The sequence below is a fragment of the Centrocercus urophasianus genome, unplaced genomic scaffold (genome assembly GCF_019232065.1).
Source record: "Centrocercus urophasianus isolate 14NV4802_14NV808 unplaced genomic scaffold, USGS_Curo_1.0 seq_11, whole genome shotgun sequence".
In the NCBI taxonomy this organism is placed as follows: domain Eukaryota; kingdom Metazoa; phylum Chordata; class Aves; order Galliformes; family Phasianidae; genus Centrocercus; species Centrocercus urophasianus.
The window spans coordinates 65,427,743-65,448,817 of record NW_024884253.1 but is presented as its reverse complement, the minus strand read 5'-3'; the positions used below and the strand labels follow the sequence as shown (position 1 = coordinate 65,448,817).

The 21,075-nt window shown below is 39.2% G+C and overlaps 1 protein-coding gene across 7 annotated transcripts in view; it reads right to left on the bottom strand.

The window, feature by feature from the left end:
• Window positions 1-1,131: 1,131 nt before the first annotated feature.
• Window positions 1,132-21,075, bottom strand: part of COBL (cordon-bleu WH2 repeat protein) — a 150,677-nt gene continuing 130,733 nt past the window's right edge. For 6 of the 7 annotated variants that reach the window (XM_042839621.1, XM_042839628.1, XM_042839626.1 and 3 more), the window contains 5 exons: window positions 13,775-13,878; window positions 10,525-12,542; window positions 9,782-9,901; window positions 7,402-7,653; window positions 1,132-2,453 (listed from right to left, as the gene is read on the bottom strand). In XM_042839621.1, the coding sequence (XP_042695555.1) occupies window positions 2,436-2,453; window positions 7,402-7,653; window positions 9,782-9,901; window positions 10,525-12,542; window positions 13,775-13,878 (2,512 nt within the window). In that variant the 3' untranslated portion in view covers window positions 1,132-2,435. The remainder of the gene's footprint in view (window positions 2,454-7,401; window positions 7,654-9,781; window positions 9,902-10,524; window positions 12,543-13,774; window positions 13,879-21,075) is intronic. The other variant, XM_042839622.1, reaches the window with a different exon arrangement.

The window sequence follows — 21,075 nt, the reverse complement described above, 5'->3', positions numbered from 1 at the left end:
TCTCCCAGATTCACTGCATCCAGTAGCAACCCAGTTCTCAAGTCCTGAATCATGGTAAAAGTGTGGGTGACAGGATAAGCAGATTCAAAAGCACTTGCCTGAAATGCACCAACCACTAACAACATATGCTTACTTCCCAAGTGAAGACTGCTGCAAGCCTTAATAGAAAGTTATTGTATGGAAGAGTCATGCCTATAATTAGACTTTCTTGAAAATGGGTTTATATCAAAATTTGCATTTGTCTGGGCTTAAATTGTCTACCAGGAATTCTACAACACCTAGGATGGCAATGTTAACAGCACATCAGAAAGAGAAGGGAATGCACACCCAGTCCAGCTTCCTATTGTAGACAGCTGAACTCTCTTTCCATTTTTAGCTTAAGCTGTGAGTGAGCCCGCAGGACAGCAAAGGTGAGATCTCATCTCGCACTGTTCTTAATCTTAAAGTATTTTAGCCACGAGAATTCGATAATCAGCAGTTTATTCAAGCATAAATCTTTTATAAACTCTAGTTCTATAAAGCCAGATGAAACATTCGAATCACAAAGACCGGAGTTTCTTGTTATCTCAAAATCCAGTTTTGGATCCTTTACATTGAAAAGTATATATCTATACAATTTGTTAAATAAAAGGGGCATTAGGAATGAAGAGCTATAGAGGCAGGGCCTTCAGACAACACTAAGAACAACAAAAGAACTGCAGTGTATTATATCTTTCTGCACCTCAGCAAGGAAGCTGTTTTAGCTACTGGAGGGACAACCTGTTCAGTATTCAAGCCATTAGAGCCTGCATCCTTTCCTGCAATACAATTTTAATATTTCTTATCTAAAGCACACTGAGAAGATTTTCAAGGAAAAAGAAAGCTAACCAGTCAACAGAAGTTATTTTATTTAACGCAGGGCACGAAAGAGCAACCTAATTCTGAATGTATTAGCTTCCCTAATGATGAACTGGATCTACAGCAGATTAATACCATAATGTATAAAACCACTATCATGATTCTCATTTTGAGACATTTTTTGTTAGAGCCGAGATATCAAACACAGCATAATGGTTTGCTTAAGTCCATCTCTAGTTCCAATTTCTTTTTGTAAATGGAAAGCAGTTGGCAAAAAGAGTCTTTCAAGCCATGTTTTCATTTTATTTTTATTTGTGGCACTAACAGACATCAATATTTTACAATATATAATATACAGTCATATTAAATGCAGATGGCTAAATATTCTCTCGCTTTCAACATTACACAGCTATACATTTTAAATTTGAGCCTCAAAAAAAAAAAAAAAAAAATCTACCAACACTCTGATCTGTGATTATAAAAGTGTAAATGTACAAACTTCATCTTCCTCAGTTTCATTACAATACGGGAAATACGAAAAAGCATTTCTGATCTCTCCTTTATAAGTTAATCATTTCAATTCAATGAAAGATTGTCAAAATATGTACAACAGCAACTACCAAAGTAGTTAACATTTGAGAAAGATGCTGCTTATAAATATTCATGAGACAACATACAACAACCATACAATCTGGAAGCAAATGGCGAAAGTACCCACAACTGGACCAAGAGACAAAGTCCTGGTTTCTAATGCAAACCAGCTTCACTTCCTTTTGCAGTGCGGGAATAAATTCTAAATCCTGAACCTCTATGGAGCACTCTGAAGTCTTATTTATAACTCTCACAGTCTGCTGCAAATAGAGATTCTTTAAGGTGTCTCAGTTCTTAAAGTGCCGTGAACATGACTAGGGCTCGGTATATCTACACATACAGGTATTTGATACGTCATACCCCATAAGTCACTCTGCAGTAGACACAGTCTCACATTCACTCTTGATTGACTGCTTTCTCAGAGCTCCACCACAGATAAAACATTCACTTAATCTTAAAAAGACAACAGTGACTCCACGTATGACAGTTGACGTTCCTCATAATGTACTACAACCTTTTCCTTGTGATTATTTTCTACGGATCTTTATTCTCCTTTTTCCCCCTGATCATTTACTGCCCTTTCTAAATCAAATAAGAAGTATATGGTTTGAAACAGTTACATATTCTTCAGAACTGGAAATGAATATTACTTTTCAGATAGCTAGCAAAGTCTTTTCATTTTGCCCATAAACACAATTAAGTATGAACACAGGACCGCACAGTGTTTATATTCTTATTAACCTGCCAACAAGAATAGTTTATTGGCAACCTTAAATATTCAGAGGCAAAACACAATTCCTTGGCACAGAAGCTTTACAGCAGAGCAACATATTTTCCCCTTAGAACCATTATGCAGGAACACAAAGAAAATTAACTACAACTTATTTTGGCGTGTAGACAAAAGAATAAACTAAATGTCTTGATGTTTTTTGCCCTTCAGATCTTGAATGATGATTATAGGTGCTTATGGGGTTAGATTTTCGAATTACTTGTTCTTTATACATGATTCAAACGAGCAGAGGGACCTATAACAAAGAAAAGAACACGATCATTCAAGATATTTTTAAACCCTCATCGTTAACCAAACATTCTCCTGTGGGGCTGTTTTCAAACCTACTCTCTTCTTCAGCTCCTTAAGACATGGAGCTTATCTATTCTTCTTTCTAGCTTTATCAATTGGTCTTAAGGAAAGTCATGTCCTTCCTTAAAACCCCACTCGTCATATATACATACACTTCGTAGTTGCAGTTAACATTATTACATGGAAGTTGACAACATATTTTTCTATAAACTTCCTTCATTTTGTGGATGAACAGAGATCTGGCTGTGAGTACGCAGTGTCTGACAGTCAAAAGCTGTGCAGTATCAGATAGCTGTCACTGGTCATATAAATCAACTGATGAGTACTTGGCTTCCTGATTGAATGACAGAAACTTTTATAGGCTTTGATGCAGGAAAATCCTTAAACAAATGCTTATCTTCCTTCCTAGTCCTCAGGTCATCGACACATTTGCTTAATTTTAATGCCAATGTACTCTTCCAAAATCAAAGATACTTGGCTTTGATTCTATCAGAGAGATATACATTAAGGGGATCGCAGAAGCTAAACAGGAATAATGTATTTGATTAAGTTTCAATCTTCTACTTCTGGCCTTAGTATCCACGGCAGAAGCTTTATTCATAGGGGAAAAAAAAATAGGTCATGGTACAAATTCTCATGAAGGTGAATAGTTCAAATAAAATTTAATCTTTGAATTCAAATGAAGTAGCAGCATGCAAATGTCTGTCTCTCACTATGCATGGGAATGAGAATCACCTTCTATGCTCATTTGACTACCTGTATATCAAGCTTGGCCAACCTTTTAGTGGGGCCTCCCACTCCATTTCCAGCATAGCAGTGCCAACATCAACCATGGCTTTGAGTCTGTAATTTCTGTCATTGCACCCACAGACACAGATCATTATTATATGAGGAGAATAATCCAGTGCCAGACACAGAGGTACAGAACTAGGCCACACTTCCAACAAGACACTGAATGGGCCATAATTCAGATCAATGTATTACTCATTGGCAACCAACTTCAAATTATCCCAGCATATACCACAGATCTACTGTAATGGGTGCAGTAATTACCTTACCTGGCTCCTTTGATTGCCAACAGGGTGATATACTGCACGTATCAAGAGTTCATGTGACTAAATGCCAGTGCCAATGGAATGAATGTTTGTAGATACTGCGATTGAGCCAAATTTGTATTATTAATGTAAGATTGCTTAAAATTGCATGGCACTTACTGCTACTGGAAAATGTGAAGTCTGTAGAATACCTCTTGCATATTCTATTAAAAGGTGGTTTACAGAAATACTTTTTCCACAAGCAAAGCCTGTTTTTCAGATAGGCAACTTGCCTTTTCCACGCTGTGAAGGTACATTCTGCAGTATTTCTACCAAATCCCTCAAGTATTCCTCTAATATGAGTAGATGGTATAATGTAGCATGAGCAACTTTTCTAACTTCTCTTTGTTGGGTAAAATTTTTCATCCTGCATGGGCTTGTGCTGCAACTATACCTACAGCTAGATGTCTAACAGGTTATTTGCATGTGTAGTTGTGTTTTTTTCCACAGATAATCATAGTAAATCCCAAGGCAGGTTACACAGACAAAAATATACATGTAATGTTATAAGGAATTGCAGAAATCTAGCCAGATTATGTTGCATTTTCTAAGACAGAAATAGAAAGTGCAAAAATTAATCAGAAGGATCTTAATTGTATGAAACCATGAGAAAAGTTCCTTAATATGATAAAGGAAAACATTAGTTCATATTTAACAGCAGAAACTCAGATGGTACAGCTCTATGACCTGACTAATAGAACTAGCCAAAATTTGGTCTCAGATCAGTTGTTTATTTCTCAGATCAACTGATCATCCTTTGTACAGGAGCCAGACTGCATGGCTAGAAAGCAGGCTCCTTGCTAGTGAGACCCCATTACTTCTGAAGTCGACTAACAGCCAAAAGCACCATATCAGCCATCCTGGTTGCTGTCTCTGCTTCACGCCATCTCCATGATTTGCTATTGCACTTTGGGTGTGCTAAGCAAGTTGGAAATTGAAGAAAAAGGTTACTTCCTGCATCTTGTAAAGTCTTTTCCAGCTTGGTAATTTCATCACCTTTCAATAGCACAGAATGGAGGTGAAGATGTTTGGGTAGGATATGAAATCTAACCCCCCCTTTCTGGCATCTCTCTGAACTGCACTGCGTTGGGATGAACCATTTTCCGGAGGAGACCCAACTGGGCTTGGCATCCACAAGAATTTTCCTTTAGGACTCTGTGGACAGCAACAGTGTGCAATAAAACAGAAGCCATTTCTCCAAAACAAAGTATGATTTATTAGCCAAAGCAGGCAAAATACTCCAAGAAATCAATTAAGGAATGGCCAGGGAACCTATGCACATATTATCTTATCCACACTTGGCATTTTCCACAAGTACCTGTTTTTGCTCTGGTTTGTTTTGGGTGACCCAATTACAGCCGATGTGGTGCAGACTCTGACTTTGAGCAAGCCTACACCAATTTCTCTCCTCCCTTCCTGCACAGTGGATCTTTTAACCTTAAAGTTCATGACTTTAGTGAACAGCTGTGTAATCAAGGGTGGAGTGGAGGAGTTGCCTTTTCACAGATATTAATAGAGCTCAAATTTTTGTTGGGATGCTCCTTATCTATGCAATTGGTTGCTTTTTATGTTTAGTTCTCCTGACAGCTCTGTTTGATCTACTTCCACTGCAAATAACCCCTTATAAATAAGGCCAAACTGAGTCATACATTACTAAGCAACACAGTTCTTAGTCTCAGTTCCCCCACAATATTAGCTAAATGAATGACTTCACCATCAGAAGCCCCTGTTCCATAAAATTTCAAGAAGACAATGAAGGAGAAACAGACACAATTACAGAATGGAACGACCAAGTCTGCTGTCTAGCTGCTGAAACCAAAACCTTCTAGAAAGCAAAGCCAAAAATGGCCCTGTACTCATACCTCTAAATCATGGCATCAGAGATAATGGACACGTAAGGCTAAACACAGAAAAAAGTTTGCCTCAGCCCTGGTGCAAAACTACCTGCCAGCCACCCTCTGTCAACAACTCAGTGCTCCTTGGAGATATATTCTTCAGCTAGGAAGGAAGAAAAGAAAACCCTGATATGCAGACACATGCTTCTACCAATTCAACTTTTGCTATCACAAACTGCCTTACTGCAAGGAAAAGATCAGAATTTAGCTCTCACTTAACACAGCAAGCTAGGAGAGATTGTAATACACAGTGGATGCAAGCTCTTCGAGAAATCTGAATTTTACTTTTATCACTGATCAAGGGCATGAAATTTCAGATGTCAAAGTGATATGATGCCTTTAGCATATACTTAGGAGTTAGCTTGCATATCCAATACATGAAGGACAGCACAATAATAAGACCACCTTACTTTATTTTGTACAAAATGCTCCTCTCTTTTATTTTCATAAAAGATCTACCCAGTAAGAGATGCACTCTTCTGTCACCTCAATGTCGAAACTACAAAAAAAAGTACTCTGTCTTGAAAATAGAAAAAGACAGGCACAGCATTTAGCGGAATACATTAGTATATCTAGGTCACTTTCATGGTCTGCAAGGGCCATCCAACTGTTTCAAAATAAATCCCCAAGGATATAATAAAGGCCTGTTTAAATGAGTAGTGGTATAGGTCCCCTCAGAGTTGGGTTCCCTCAGAGTTATGCAGTTGGACAAACCAGGAATTTGGAAGGATCTAGAAATGAAACAACAGCATGAAGTATTCTTGAATGTCCAAATTTCTTTTTCTCTTCTGTAAGCTAGTGAAGTATGGAATCAAAGGCCTGATCTAGAGTAGCAGTTCTTCATAATTTGTCGTCTTCTACTAGTATGCATAGTATCAATACATCTTTCCACATAGACAATAACTGCACATTCAGACTTCTGTTTGCATGCTGATGTGAACTTCACTGAAAGTAAAATGAATGTATACTTTTTTGGATGATTCTGGAATTTCTCATTTATCAGAAACAAGATTTCAATAGATAGACTTTTTATTGTTAAAATTTGATCGCATTTTCTGAATTACTTGAAGGGGGCAAGTGAGCAAGGTTAAAGTATATTTACAACTTCTGGTTGTCATTAGCCAAATGACGTGTTGGGAAAACAGCATCTGTTTCAGTGCATTCCCTGAAGTCTGTGGATCAAAGTCCATTCTTTGATACTGCAGTAAGATACTGAGATAACTCAACTGAGAACAGCTGATCTACTTCTCCTCACCCAGAAATATAACTCAGGATTCGGAAGAGCAAATTTTGGTCAAAGAGGTATGTGAACTTATCTCAAAAAATCACACCAGAGCAGCAGATCATTTAGCCATCTGGGAGTAGAGTAACCCATGATGGGCCACAGAACTGATACATACAGGCATCCAATTAATACAGTTCAGATTGATACTGAAAGGAACCCACAGGTTTTACTGACAGATGCTATGGAAATCAAAACCTACACATAACTGAAGTTAGGACAGAATATTTACCTCTACAATTGCTTTAGGGTCTCATATCTGATCTTTTTAAAATTCTCCTAGTCTGAAGGACATGCAGTATTATCTCATATTCACAACAACAGAAAAGAGCATGGAAATACTTTCTGAAGTGATATTCATGCTCTTTAAAAAGAATTGGCTGCTCATGTGGTTCATATGGTTGTGTATAAACACAGGCATGTTTTAGCATTAACAGTGCATTTTAATACCTGTTCAAAGGTTTGAAAAATACTCTCAGTCTTCGACTCAGCGAAAACACTGAATGCACAGCTCTTCTGATGGTGGAATGAAATGCGTGGCTAGAACAGCTTGTAAACAGTTTCCAAGGACAAGAAAGACCAAGTTTTTTCATTCACAAGGAAATATAAAAGTGCATTTACCTTTTTTAACTTTGCTGCTCCAGCACCAGAGCGAATGGCCTCCAGCAGGGCTCGCCTCGCCTCTCCAGGGTCACCTGTAGTTGTGGCAGAGGATTTAAAAGTCGCTGTTGACAGCTGAGGGGGAGGTGGTGGCGGTGGCTGGGCAGGGGCAGGTGGAATACAGAGCTGTTCTTCCTGAGGGTCTTCTGCTTTCTGTAAAGACAGTTCCGCATTCCTAAAACTCTGGAGCTCTTCAGAGGCCAGTGAGGAGATCTGTTCGCGATGCAGTTGAAAGGAGACAGTTAATACCAAGCATGACTAAACTGTAATTACTTGACATTTGATGCACTTTAATTTCAGTACCCTAATTTCACTTTGCTTGAATGACATAAAACACGTAGAGCTTTTTGTTTGCTCATGAAGCTGAACATCTGTTACTACTCACTCACATCACTCAGCTGGGCTGATTACAAGCATCAAGGATTTGGCATTGACTCTGACTCAGAAACTCAATCTTTATTTACCACAAGCTCCAGCATCCTGTAACTCTTTTTGGCATTTAAGGTAACAGATAGAGAGTTGGACTTGGAATTCATTTGCTAAGAACCACAACGGGTTTTGGAATCATGAAGACATATTAAGGCTGCTGCAGCCACTCAGGAATCTTGTTACTTTTCACATTCTGGCCTACATAGAAATAATCTCGAATGACAGAGATGCTCTTCTAGATTTGAAGCTTTCAGACCTGGCTTCAGTGAAAAAATAATATTAAAGTTTCAACTCACACTAGAAAAAAAGAAAAAAGAAAAAAAAAAAAAAAAGAAAAAAAAGAAAAAGGTAATACAAGAGAATTGTGTGAAAGCACTGGGGGAGAAAAAAAATCAATGGATTACTCTTCCAAGTGTCTTTCTGTAGAATTTCTGAACCTAAAATTCCAGCACGAATTACTTACCTGGAAACTTGTTCTAGTTCAAATAATGTAGGCAAGGAGGTAATCTTTTAGACTAAGCAACTGCCTCAACAGATATTTTTTCCACTAACAACATTACTAATAATAATCACAATAAATTATTAGTAATTATAAGGGTTTGGCAATTATTAGGAAATTCAGTACCATGTGCCAAACAGGAGGTTTTCAAATAGATGCATTAACATTCTGTTTCAATGAAATTGAGGCATAGATCTTCTCTAGTAAAAAAGGACTCCTCTCTCATCAAATAATCCAAACTCACAGAGCCCCTATGTTCTGTTACTTCACTGTACATACACACACACAAATACATGGTAATAATGTCATGTCAGATAAGAACATTTAAGATGTCATGGAAGGGACAGCCCTTTAATCGCAGTACATCTGTATACATCTATATCCTGCCCTGTATGCATACAAACATGGTACTTAATCTAGCACAGGTGACACTGAAAAAGAAGCCCATGGTTTCTAGGCAACTTCCTTTAAAACTGCAGGGAGAAAGTATCCTAAAAAGTCTCTGCGGCAATACAACACCATTTCACTGTCAAAGCCTCTTTCACACAGATCTGCATTTATTCCTAATGAACGCAGAGCGCAGTTGTGTGCACGAAGGTGACTGCAGCACCGCACGTCCTGCTCCCAAGTTCAAGGGAAGCTGCATCCTAACTGAAACAAGGGCAGTAAGATATTCAGAACTGCTCTGAGGGAGGAAATAATTCCCAAACAGAGACAAGGGAGACTTTCTACCTAGTGCCAGCTCTCTGGATATGTGCTAATGGTCTTAGTCATTGCAAGAGGGAAATGGGAACCTCCTTGCCAATACATGTCCTTGGCTGGATTAGTAACTGAGTGAAATCTGAGGCTAGAACAATGCAGGCTTTGGCTACTGGGGATAAGAGATGCTTTAACGATTAGGTAAATCTTTCAGATAGGAGGAAACATTCTGCTGTAGTGAAATTTTCCATCAATTACTTGCATACAACTTGCGTGCATCAGTTAACAGATAAACAGCACGCATGAAAAAGTCCTAGTGTTATGAGGTAACCGGAACTGGATGTATACAGAAGGTAATGCAAATATATTAACTGCATAGCCCCTAACATACAAAAAACAACGCCTGAAATGTGAAAGCAATAAACATTTGATATTTCCTGTGTACATTCCCAATAATCCATTTGGACTATTTCTCCACTTCTTTCTCAGTTGAAAGCACGCCAGTTAAGGTAGTGCTAAGTTCTATAGAGAGGGTGGAATCTGACCCTCTCTGCTATCAGTCTAAGTCAGATCTGGTCTTGCATCATAACACTTTCCCCCTACACTCTTCTCTTTCCAATACAACTCGTAGTTTGCATTTTCTCTAGGCTTATTTGAAACACTCGATAAGAACAGACCACACTTAGAAGATCATTTATCATGTTGATTTCTTACTTTTTTCAGCTTGGAAGTGCCACTGTGACCTCTAATTGCTGCTAGTAGGGCTGACCGCTCATTCTCTGGCTCACTGAATGAGGGTTTCTTGTGATTGCCATTTAGCGCGCTGTCTGAAACCTACATTATGAAAAGAATACTGTTATTAGACGTTTACGTACAGATATTTTGGAAATGTTATTAGAAATATTTTTAGCTCTTGCACTGGAATGCAAGCTATGGGGACTACTCAGTCTGTCTGCCTATGTGCCTGCTTTTATAACCTGAGCTCTCACCGAATGTAAGGATACATGCAGGTCCCAGTTACCAACGCCACACATAGAGATGCAGCCTCATATCCCCTGAGCATAAAATCAGTGGCTAACTGGTATTGTCTACTAACAAAAACTGGTGTCTTCTTTCTTTTGCAGGTATTTACAAGTTTCCTCCGTGCTGTGTGTTCCTTTTTTACATAACACACTGAAATGCAGGCGAGGCTCCCTGGCTAACCTCAATTACCTCTCCTTCATGTTGTTTCTCTCCCCCTTTGCCTCTTTTAGCTAGGGCAGCAGGAATGGTGTTGTGTAACTTACAAGACGTGCAAAATAACCACCGGTGTGGTCTGCACTTTGCCACTATAAATTTTTCAAGTGCCATGTATGCTGCAGCTTCCTTGCAGATGTACCAGTTATAAAACCTCTGGTGTCTGAGGCTGCCTACAGGTTTCTGCAACCTGAACAGGCTAAATAAAATCTCCACTTTACCTTTCTAAGTTTCTCTTTTCCCCCTCCTGTTTGAATAGCTTCCATTAGGGCACTGTGCAGCGATGTATCTTTCGGAATCGGTTTTTGGACAACAGGTTTGAACTTCTTCTTTGGTCCGAAGATATTAGTCTGCACATTAACATCCAATTCACCGATAGCATTAACAGCTGAATCATCAGATCTGTCGTTCTGTTCTGACTCTGCCTTTGCTGTCACACCATTGAACTCGGGCGATGCTTTCAGGGAACTAATTTGCATGCTGTCAGCAGGAGGCCATTTAGCAATACGCAAAGATGAGCTGAAAGAGGGTGAGGCTCCTTGTAGATCAGGTGACTTGAGAGAGGAGGCTGAATTACTACGGGGCAAAGTCTCGCTTTTCTGTTCAAACAAAAGATGCATCTTTTTCTCTGCTGTACCTTGTTTGCTGTTTAAACTGTGATCATCTTCTGCTTTGTTGTTATCCTTTGAAGAGGATTTACTAAGTGGGACACTGGCATTCTTTTTATAGAAACTAGCAGGAGTTGCTTGACTCGGTGCCCTGATGTTCACTACTTTGTTTTCCATGCCAGAATTATCACCAGGTGTGAATCTGTGGGATGCTTTTTGACTACAAGTAAAAATACTTGAAATTTTTTCTCTTGTTTCCGCTGACTCTGTTTCCACAGGGCTGTATTTGGCCACAATAATACACCTTTTGGGGGAAACATCAGCTTCAGTTTTAACCTCTCCTGCCCCATGCTTATTTTCATCTTTCTCATGAAAATCTGTAGAATCAGACTTAAAGGTAGGTAGGTTGATGTGTTTTGCAATGGCAGAGGCCACATACTGACTGGAAGTTCTCCTGTGAGGCTTTAGAAATGGAAGCTCTGGCTTGTCCTTATTAATGGCTGGGACCACTAATGGTTTTACCTGAGACTGCGTAACTGGAAGAGGTGGTTTAGTCTTCTCATTCTCAGACTGTTTTTCACCTACCTGGGAAATAACAGTTTGTGGTGCTACAGGTTTTGAAGCTGCAGGACAGACGGGTTTGCATTCTTGCTTTGTAACAAAGGACTTAGAGTTTGTGGTAACTGCTGGCTTTTTAGCAAGATGCTCAGCAGAGTCATCACTTTGTTTTTCCATAGAACTTGACCTCCAGAATGCCTTCACTTTCCCAAGAGGAATTTCCTCACTTTCACCAGCAGAGGAACCTGGTATGTTCTTACTGACAACAGGCTTTGGGTTGATAAGGTTGCCTAGTTCGTCGATCTTAATGGCACCAGTGGAAATCGAAAGTCCTCTATCAAAATTTTTTACTTCAGGTTTTGGAGGGACAACTTTGAAGGTCGTCAAACCCATTTTGGGTTCATAATTTGCTTCCAATTTCTGGGCACGATGACACCACGGAGGTGTTGATGGAACTTCTTCTACTTCAATTTTTTTTGCAGGTGGCCGTTTGATTTCTAGTTCTGACTTACTTTTTTTCAGAGGTCTCTCCCTCTTACTACATTCATTAAATGGATTTACTTTCTCTTTCGCTGTATTGATTTCAGTTGCAGTCTTGGAGCAAGATGAAGTCAGCTTTGATTTACTCTCCTCAGACTTCATAACATGTCTAGGTGGAGCTTCTACTTTTACATTCTTTTCACTTCTTTTTTCAAAGGAGGATGTGAGAGATTCAAACATATCCCTCCTCTGTTCCACGGGTAAGTGACTGAACTCATTATCAGACGGCTGCTGATGTATTAGGTACTTGGCTATACATGCAGATTCACCATTGGCATGTCCCTTATCAAAGGAACCTGCATTGTTGTTTCTATTTGTAAAGCTTCCCATATTAACAGAGTCAGCGGATGAATTCCGTGAACCCCTTGTCTCTTGGTTTCCAGCTGAGTTATAGATGGTAACTTCTGGAGCATCATCTATGACTGTTACTGGAACAGAACTAGCAACATCGTGGAGGACCTCAACTTTTCTTGTATGTGGGTTCAACACTTCACCCATGTGCTCAGAGTCAGAGTTACTTAAAACATCCATTGCTGTAAAACACATGTAGTATTATATTCAGGCAATATGACTTTAAATTACACAAGCAGCTAATACAAACATACCCAGATCAGATATTTTAGTTCCACTAAAACTAGCAGGAATATATTTATATTACAAAAAAGGAGAGATCTGGGTCCTTTTTATTGTCTGGCTGCTGATTAGAATCAGCCAAAATATTCCTGCAGTCCTTCTTCAGCCAGTGGGAAACATACAAATGCAGCTGAAAGCAGAATTTAATCTATTGTTCATACCTTATCTTTGACTAACTTCTCTCAGTGATAAACATTTCACCACATGACTCCAAAGGAGAAACATTTCTGAGAAACAGTGAGCAACTTCAAATTATGTTTCCCAGACCTGGTTAGTAATAACAACCCAGCTGAAGGATTTCCTTGAGCAAGCAAACAAAGAAACAGTACTTGTGTTTTTTTTTTCCCTCCATTCTTTCATTTTCCTTCATTACCAATGACTCCAGGAGCCTCACTGTGCAAGAAGCTTAACTCCTCTCTCAGATTTGCTAGTATAAATCAAGGGTTACAACACAGAATGTAAGAAATGACAGTGTCAAAGAAATTAAACTGGAATTCAGTACACTGCCAAAGTTCTGAAATAAGGATGGAAATTTTTTAAAAAGTATTGAACATCATTTCGTGATGAACTATTAATTATGAAATGTTTTTATTTACTGTAGGATAAAGAGAAGCACAATATTGCTTTGTGGTGAGATTTTATCTCTTCTTATTGTTTCTTTTCACATTTTTAAACGTTTAACTTTAAAACACGTCTGCTAATGGAGAGGAGGGATTGATTGCAAGAATGTCCCCCCTTCTCCATTTCACTATGATAAAATAAGCAACAGGAGTATTGTTTATGACAGACAACTAAACTCACTACTGATTTAGCTTCACTGAAGTAAATACCAAATTTAGCTCACAAAATGTGTCCATAATCTGTTGTTCGTCTCTTTCTGGTAGCAGACATCAAAATACAATGACAATCAGATAAGCAGGTTGAAAAATATTTTGTGCTGGTGTATAAAGAGTGGCTGCCCAGGAAGCAAGGGGAAAGAACCCACTTCAGGTGGACCACATTCTGACTCAGACCTGTGAGTTGCTGCTAGGGATCTTAGTGAGAAATGAAGGTGTCTCAGAGTGCAGTTTGTCTGTGTTTCTTCAGGCTGTGCCTATGTCCTTTATGCCTCTGAGGCTTTACAGTTCCCTACCTTCTAAATCTTCATCCAAGTCAGCCAAAGTCTGCTGGAGTTGTGCATCAATGAATACATCCTCATTCTCATGCTTAGCCGCAGCCATTTCTTCACTTTTACTGCTAAATAAAGAGAAAAAAATGTCGGGTCTCCTGCTTTCTTGCCTTGTGCTCCTGCTCAGAAATATACCCTCATTTCAGCCCCTTTGGTTCCACTGAGGTTTTGAAATCCATTCCCCAAAGTACAAAAAAAATGCAGCCTTGGACACAAACCACACACATCCAAATCTAGGAGGAATCTCAGCAAAGACTGAGCATACTCCATGTGCTGGTGATCAAAAGATTAGGATTAATAAACTCCATCACAAAGAAATGGTCTGGCTTCACTGTGAAGCGTGCAGTTCAGCCGGACTGCAGAAAAGCAGCATATGCTGAGGCAAAGCTTTTGTATATCCATGTAATTTTAAAGCAGACCACTAGCCATCCCATGTACACACTTTGCCAACAAATCTGCACCTTAATTAAATAAAACTTGCACGATGATGAAAAATAAATAGAGTGAAATAGTGTTAGACAATCACTCTGCATCCTGGGGGAAGGGAGGGGAGGAGTAAAGAGAAACTAATCCCTTGAGAGCTGTTTCTAATGAAAAGTGGCCTGATTTTGCCAAGAAATAACTCTATGCTTTTTGACAAACTTGTACAATAATCTAAAAACAAGTATAAAACCAGAATGAGTGCCAAGTGTTGTCTTGGCTTATTAAAAGACGAAAAGAAGAAAAATCTTAACAAAAAAGAACCTGAAAAAAACTTCAACAACAAACACATAAAAACCTGTTACACAACAGACATTCTGTTTCCTAGGAAGAATCCTGACCAGCAGAGCTTTCCTATCTAAATCAGTGAAGCCAGGATTTCACACTGGGCAATTCATTTTTTCTGCTACCTGATCCTCACCTGAAGTCAAAACGTCATCTGTGACACTGCCTCTATGTTCTACCCTTGAGATTAGACTGCTGACAAAATAATTTTCCATTTAACCACATCTAAGCCACTTTAGTCAGGTGAAGCAACTTTGCCCTTTTCAAGATCAAGCCCTTAATGACACAGATAAAGTGACAGGTGACTTTTTTTCTTTTTTTTTTTTTCTTCTTTTTTGCCTAGCTTACCAAGCTTACCATCACCTCAAAAAAATGTACTTTTCCGCTCCCCTTTAAGATAATCTTTTGAATAAATATTTGCGGATAATTCTTGACACTGATTTAAATGATCTCTAACGTGTGCCTTCTATTTTTGCAATTGTATTATTTTTCTCTTGTTCCTAGCAGGACTTGCTGAAAGCACATTTTCAAGCACCTTTTTTGTTTGTTTGTTTGTTTGCTTGTTTTTTTTGCATTCACCTCTCCTTCCCTTGTATCTTCTGTAGCATTCTTGGAACCTGATTCCCTTTCCTAAGCAGGGATGAATCCAAGGTGGCAAAGCTACATTTAATACCTAAATCGTTTCCCAAATTGGAATATATATATTTCTGAAGACAGATATCTGCATTTATTATTTGAATGCAGAGGAAGAGATGCAGTGCAGGAAGCACTCTCTGCGTGGAGTATCATTTCTCCCAGCATCTGCCACTGATCAGAGCTTTGCAGGCCCCGAGCACCTCCAGAAGCCAACATGAACTGATGAAGCTCAGGCTCATTCTCGTAATTCAGGATCACGATGAACTCAGTTTTCTCCAGGATGGATAATGAGGAGGGTGACACAATTCAGTCAAAGTCTCTAATGGGAGCAACTGGTTCTGTAAGACAGCAATCCTACTTGTAGCCTGCAGCGTTCACACACACAAATCAGTGAGACCACTCATCTGACAAACTGACAAGATTTAAGCTTACTGCAGTATTCAAACTAAGCAGAAGCCTGGCAAAAAACCCTCTCAACCTAAAGTTGGCAAGAACTACGAACCACCTGAATGTCCTACTGTTTTTGCAGTGAAAAATTTTATAAAAATAATTTAAAAAATTACTTGCCATCCTGAGTGCACCATTTATTTGCAAAATAATAGAAAGAACTTTCTATTTTTCACTGAGAAAAACGATCAAAACTGTGCACCAGCTGAATGATATATCTAAGCAGTATGGAAGGCAAACACTGTTTTCTTCTTTACAAAACTGGCCTTATGAGATAGTTTCCCACACTTGGAAGCAAGTCATTGACCTTCACTGAGACTTTCTCTAAGCTACTTAGAGAAAGTGAAGAAGGCGCTTTGAGCTTTGGTTTGAGAAAAACCTTGGAAAATAAATGTCTAAATCTACCTCCATCAGAGAATGTGACCTTGTTTCACGAAGGCCACGCAACTTCACCACCTTCTGCTACCTGATTTCTTCTGTTGCCTGACTCCTTTTCAACACAGCCAAAATCTGTATTACTAAGGTTGTTGGTATTGGGCTTTCTCCAGCAAATAATGAAAATAATTGGCTTGAGAATTTTATGGGCGACTCATGTAAGAAAACATATTTGGGGCCTGGGACAGAGATTCTTGGATTCCAAACAGGGTTCACTGCACCGACCAGATCTTTTCTCATGACAACTGGGGAGAATCTTTCAAAGACTCAGAAAAATCACCTTCTCCTTCATAGGTGCAACAGTCAGCAGAGGTGTCTTTCATTATCCTCTGTGCACTTATGCAGTGTAGGTAATTTGCCTCTCAATTTCGGCTTCAATCTCCTCATCTAGGCAAATGGGATAATACTACCCAATTCAGAGAATTTTTATAAAGGAAAGAGAACAATGCACTGAAAATGAAAGGATTCTAAGTCCTTTACAGATGGAGCTTCAGAAAAAGCAGATCTTTCCTTCTGCATTTCCAAATTCCTAAAAGAGCTATTGTTCAATTCATCTCCAAACTCACCTAAAAAGCAAGCCAGAAGGTGCATGCTAATCACAGAGCTCTTCTTTAAATTCTTAGCATTGGGAATTCAAAATGTGATATGTGTTTTGAGAGGTGAAAGTCTGGTAGTTTCCAGTAGCTCACACAGTCTATAAATATGCCTAAAAAGACTCTTTCACACAACAGTATTTGGGAAAAGAAAACAAGAGGGCCTCTAATATTTTTTCAAAGCCTTCTTCCCTTCTAACGCTGCACACTTTTCTTTTGTTGACAGCTCTATTTTGGTCAGAATCCAAGAAAAATACAGGACTTATTCCAGTACTATGTTTTACATTCTGGACAAACATTACCAGTGGCATTTTCTCACACGTGCTTTTTTTGACTTAAAGAACAACTTGATAACCTTTCTGCTGCCTTTCTGGTAACGTGAGGTGTTAAAAATGGGGAGTATTTAGCACAAGCTCGAAATGGCAAACATGTATGGTTCCTGGAAGCCTCCTCACTTATTACTTATGTAGATTAGCTGAGATTTGTGCAGGAGTGCAGAACCGAGCAGAGAGACTACTAAACTACCGCCTTTAGTGCTCCACTGAGCTCAGACTACAATACATAATTATTCCTCAGCAGTCATTCGCACAGTTGGAGACAAAATGAAACTTACTGCAGCATTTTGTCAAATTAGTGCCATGAGAGACAGACATTTATGAGAAAGTTTACACTCTAAGAAAGAAGAAAATCTCTGATAAATCTTGCTTGAAATGCATTAAAAAGAAAAACCGAACGGCTAAAGTACAACAGATTTGCAAAAACAGAAGCTGCCATTTTGTTCTACATTTTTGCTCTACTGGGGCTTTGCAAATGGTACAACAGACCAAGACTTCTCTGGGTGCCTCTCAGGAATTCCGGAATGCCTCCCCTATGGAATCAGAGGTAGATCGCAGCTTCCAACATAACTGAGAAAATACAATGCAGAGCTATTTAAACTATGGGGAAAAGATCCAGTTGTCCATTTGGGACACTCAGTACCATTTGAAATAATGCAGGGCACTCAAGACATCTGTGTGGGGCTGACAGACACAACGTAAACTGAGAGACTGCTGGAAAAGCAACAGGCAAGAGAAATGGCAGCAGACATTTCTCAAGTTCACTGAATGCTTTCTGAGAGCCTCACCTATTTTGTGCTACCTTGATTAAATAAAAAATCTTGAGACCGTAGTTCCTCTAAATCACCAGCTGGGGAGGGCAGATGGAACCACTGTAACAGTCAAATCCAGAAAGGCTTACAGTGCAGTAGTGCACAGGAGGAAGGAGTGGCTTCCCTAAGACCAGGTTCAATGGACATGAGGGCATTCAGCTCCCCATATGCATCTTCAGCAGCCAACAGGAACTGACCAACGTGGAAGACTAGTATTATGGTGACTCTGCACTGGGCTTTGATGCATCTGGGCTACCTTCTCTGTTCTAAGTGTCTTCTCAGTCTGCTAATAGGGATTTAATTTAACCTTGCTGCATATATCCAAATTCTTCCTCTTCAAAATGGATTGAAAATATTCTCCTTTTACATAAATGCTGGGGACATAAATGCTTCCACCTAGGATCTATCATAGCTGGTGTTACAGAAAAGGCTGATGTTGAATGATGTAGAAAGCATGGTTGAAAGTGCATTGTTTTTTAATATGACTTGCAGGCCAGAAACGACAAAGTAATTTCAAAGTGCTTATTCACTTGCTTCTGTGATTGATGCAGCAAAGTACTCTTCAGAAGTGGAGGAAACTATTTTCCAGAGTAGTCAGGAGTTTACAAAATCTTAGGGAACATTTTTCCATTTTCTGCATTTCTTAAGCTAGATGATTTTTTTCTCTATTTCCTTTCAAGGAAAGAAGAGTAGTCAGTATAAGGAATGGACTTTCTAATAACTGAGGCTATGACCAGACAAATGAAATCCTTGCTTAACGCTACCTCCTGTGAACGTGAGCATGAAGTTTCAAAGTTCTAGCTTCGAATGACCAAAGAAAATGGTCATACTGCTAAAATGCTGACAGTAGACTGTTAATGTACTGGAAAATACATCCCACTTAGAACTGGCTAGTTAACAAAGTCCTCAATTGTCTTTCACGCAAGATTTCTGAAAGTGGCAGAAACTAAGGAAAGGAAAAAAACACACACATTCATATTCTGTTGGATGCCATGTAACCTTGCTTTTTACATTCTTCAACAGCCAGTTAAAAGAAGGCTGTGCATACTTTTTGAGAGCAAGGTGCAAATATAATTTCTGTTCCAAATTCTTAGTGTGTGTTCTACTTTTATTTCTGTGGGACTGCAGTGGTCTTTAGGCAGCATTTATATCTGTGCTGAATAAAAATAATCAGAAATTAGATTAACCTGTTTTCCAATCCTAGAATAACAGAAGTCCACTAGTGACCTCAGATTTAAAACCACCTGATTAAGATAGGAATTTACAAGTACAGAGAAGGAGGAAAATAGTTTTTCTGCAGCAGATATGTTTATGGACCTTTCACAGTCCTCCTCCATGTCTATCAGTCAGAAATAGAAAGCAAATGAAAAAATTTATGCTTATTTATAGCATTTTGTGTTTTTCAGTCCCTTAATGCTAGAAATCTCTAAGCCTGTTACATACCATGATGATTTAAGCTTCCAGAGCCCCAGACGTATGTCTCATACGTTTCAGAGTCCTCCCATAGGCTGCAGAGGCAGCAGCTTGCAGTTGCTATACAGCTGGAAGCATGCCCCCACTCCCCCTCCTTGCACTGGCCTCTGGCAACAGCTTCCCAATAGGAAAGCCTGCAGGCAGACAGGATCACCAGAAATAGTCAGGGAAGTGAACTAGCTTGACTTAAATCTTAATACAGCAACGTCACTTGGGCACAGTAGCGCTGCAGGTTAAATGATGGCACAGTGAGTTTAAATAACCTCTCTTGGTTTACACACAAAAAAATATGAGAGGAAAGAGCAGAGCCCTTTGCTGCACCTTTAGCAACCCAACCTGCTTCCTAACATCCAATGCGTTACACAGCTCTCAAGTATACAGCAATTTTTCCAGCCAACAAGTGTAGCAGAAAGGCTAATCTGCACTCCTGCTCTACAGTGATTGTGAGTATCTATTACTTAACCATAATATGATTAGTACCTTCCCTCCATGAACATTTGCCAGAAAAAAAGTGTATGAGAATATCCAAATCGAAAGAGTTTTCTGGAACAAGAGGAAAGGGAAAGCCAGAGATAAGGAAGGAAATTAGCAAAAGTATGTAAGGAGCAGAGGCTTGCAAATCTGTCAGACATCTGGGGCTTAATTAAGTAATTTTTCACCCACGAAGTTCTCTCTGTCACATTAACCCTTTCTCTTCTTCCTCCCTATCAACAGTAACTTTCTGTTTCCAAAAAAGTAAAACACATGTCCACCCAGCTAAAATGAAACTTATCTTACAGAGGAATGACAAAACAAAGCTTTCCAGTATTTCTCTAAGATTGCTACAAGTGACGAGTAACTATATATATTTGTGCACACAAATGTGTGTATATATAATATATACATAGTGCTATTTTCATTAGAGTTCTCCCTCCCTTCCGACTGCCTTCTGCCACTCACAATTCTACTTTCTCTTCCTCTGACCTGCTTCATCATTAAATTCTCTCCAGCTACCAAGTTCTTTTTCCCCCCTGTCCTTCCCAAGTGGAACACAAAACCTTGTAACATTTGAATTTGAATGGGCTGAAAATTAAGCAGAACAAGTTCACCCACCCCTATCCTTTCAAGCATTTGTTTTAATCTAACTCATCAAAACCCAAAGAATTTTGTAGCAAACAGCTGAGTATTTCTCAGGTTGGTAACAAAGAGAACAGTTTTCCCTCTCCTCCCTACAGCTCAGCTACCACAACCAGAGCCAAAGGTAACAAATTCTCCCAAGAGAAAGGGAGGAAACGGGATTCTCCCTGTCCAGATCCACAGCATGAACTGATCTCTGCAGGGTTCCCCACCCCCATCCTACGCCCTCAATTAGCTGTACGTGAAAAAATAATCCTCCTTCATGGCTACTGACACAGGAGGAACTCAAGGAGAGGAAAATCCCTTTTAGGCCTTTGGAGAATATTTCGTCTTATTGTCCCTTACAATTCACTATTTATGATGATGCATTTATTCAGCTTTCAAACCAGCAAGTTCATACATTTTAAAAAATCCCACAAAAACCTTTCTAAACTTTAATAAAATATATTGTATTTTGAAGTATTTCAGTGCTCTGAGTGGTAGGACAACCCACTCTAAAGGCCCCTTAACTCTTCTTTCAGCTACCTACACCTTACGCCTTTGATAGGTGGCAGTCCAAAGGCAACAACGTGCATCATGCCTGTGAGCATTCTGTTATTTTATTTGTGCCAAAACACTTAGATGCCTTTGAAGAACAGAGTCTGGAGGAAATG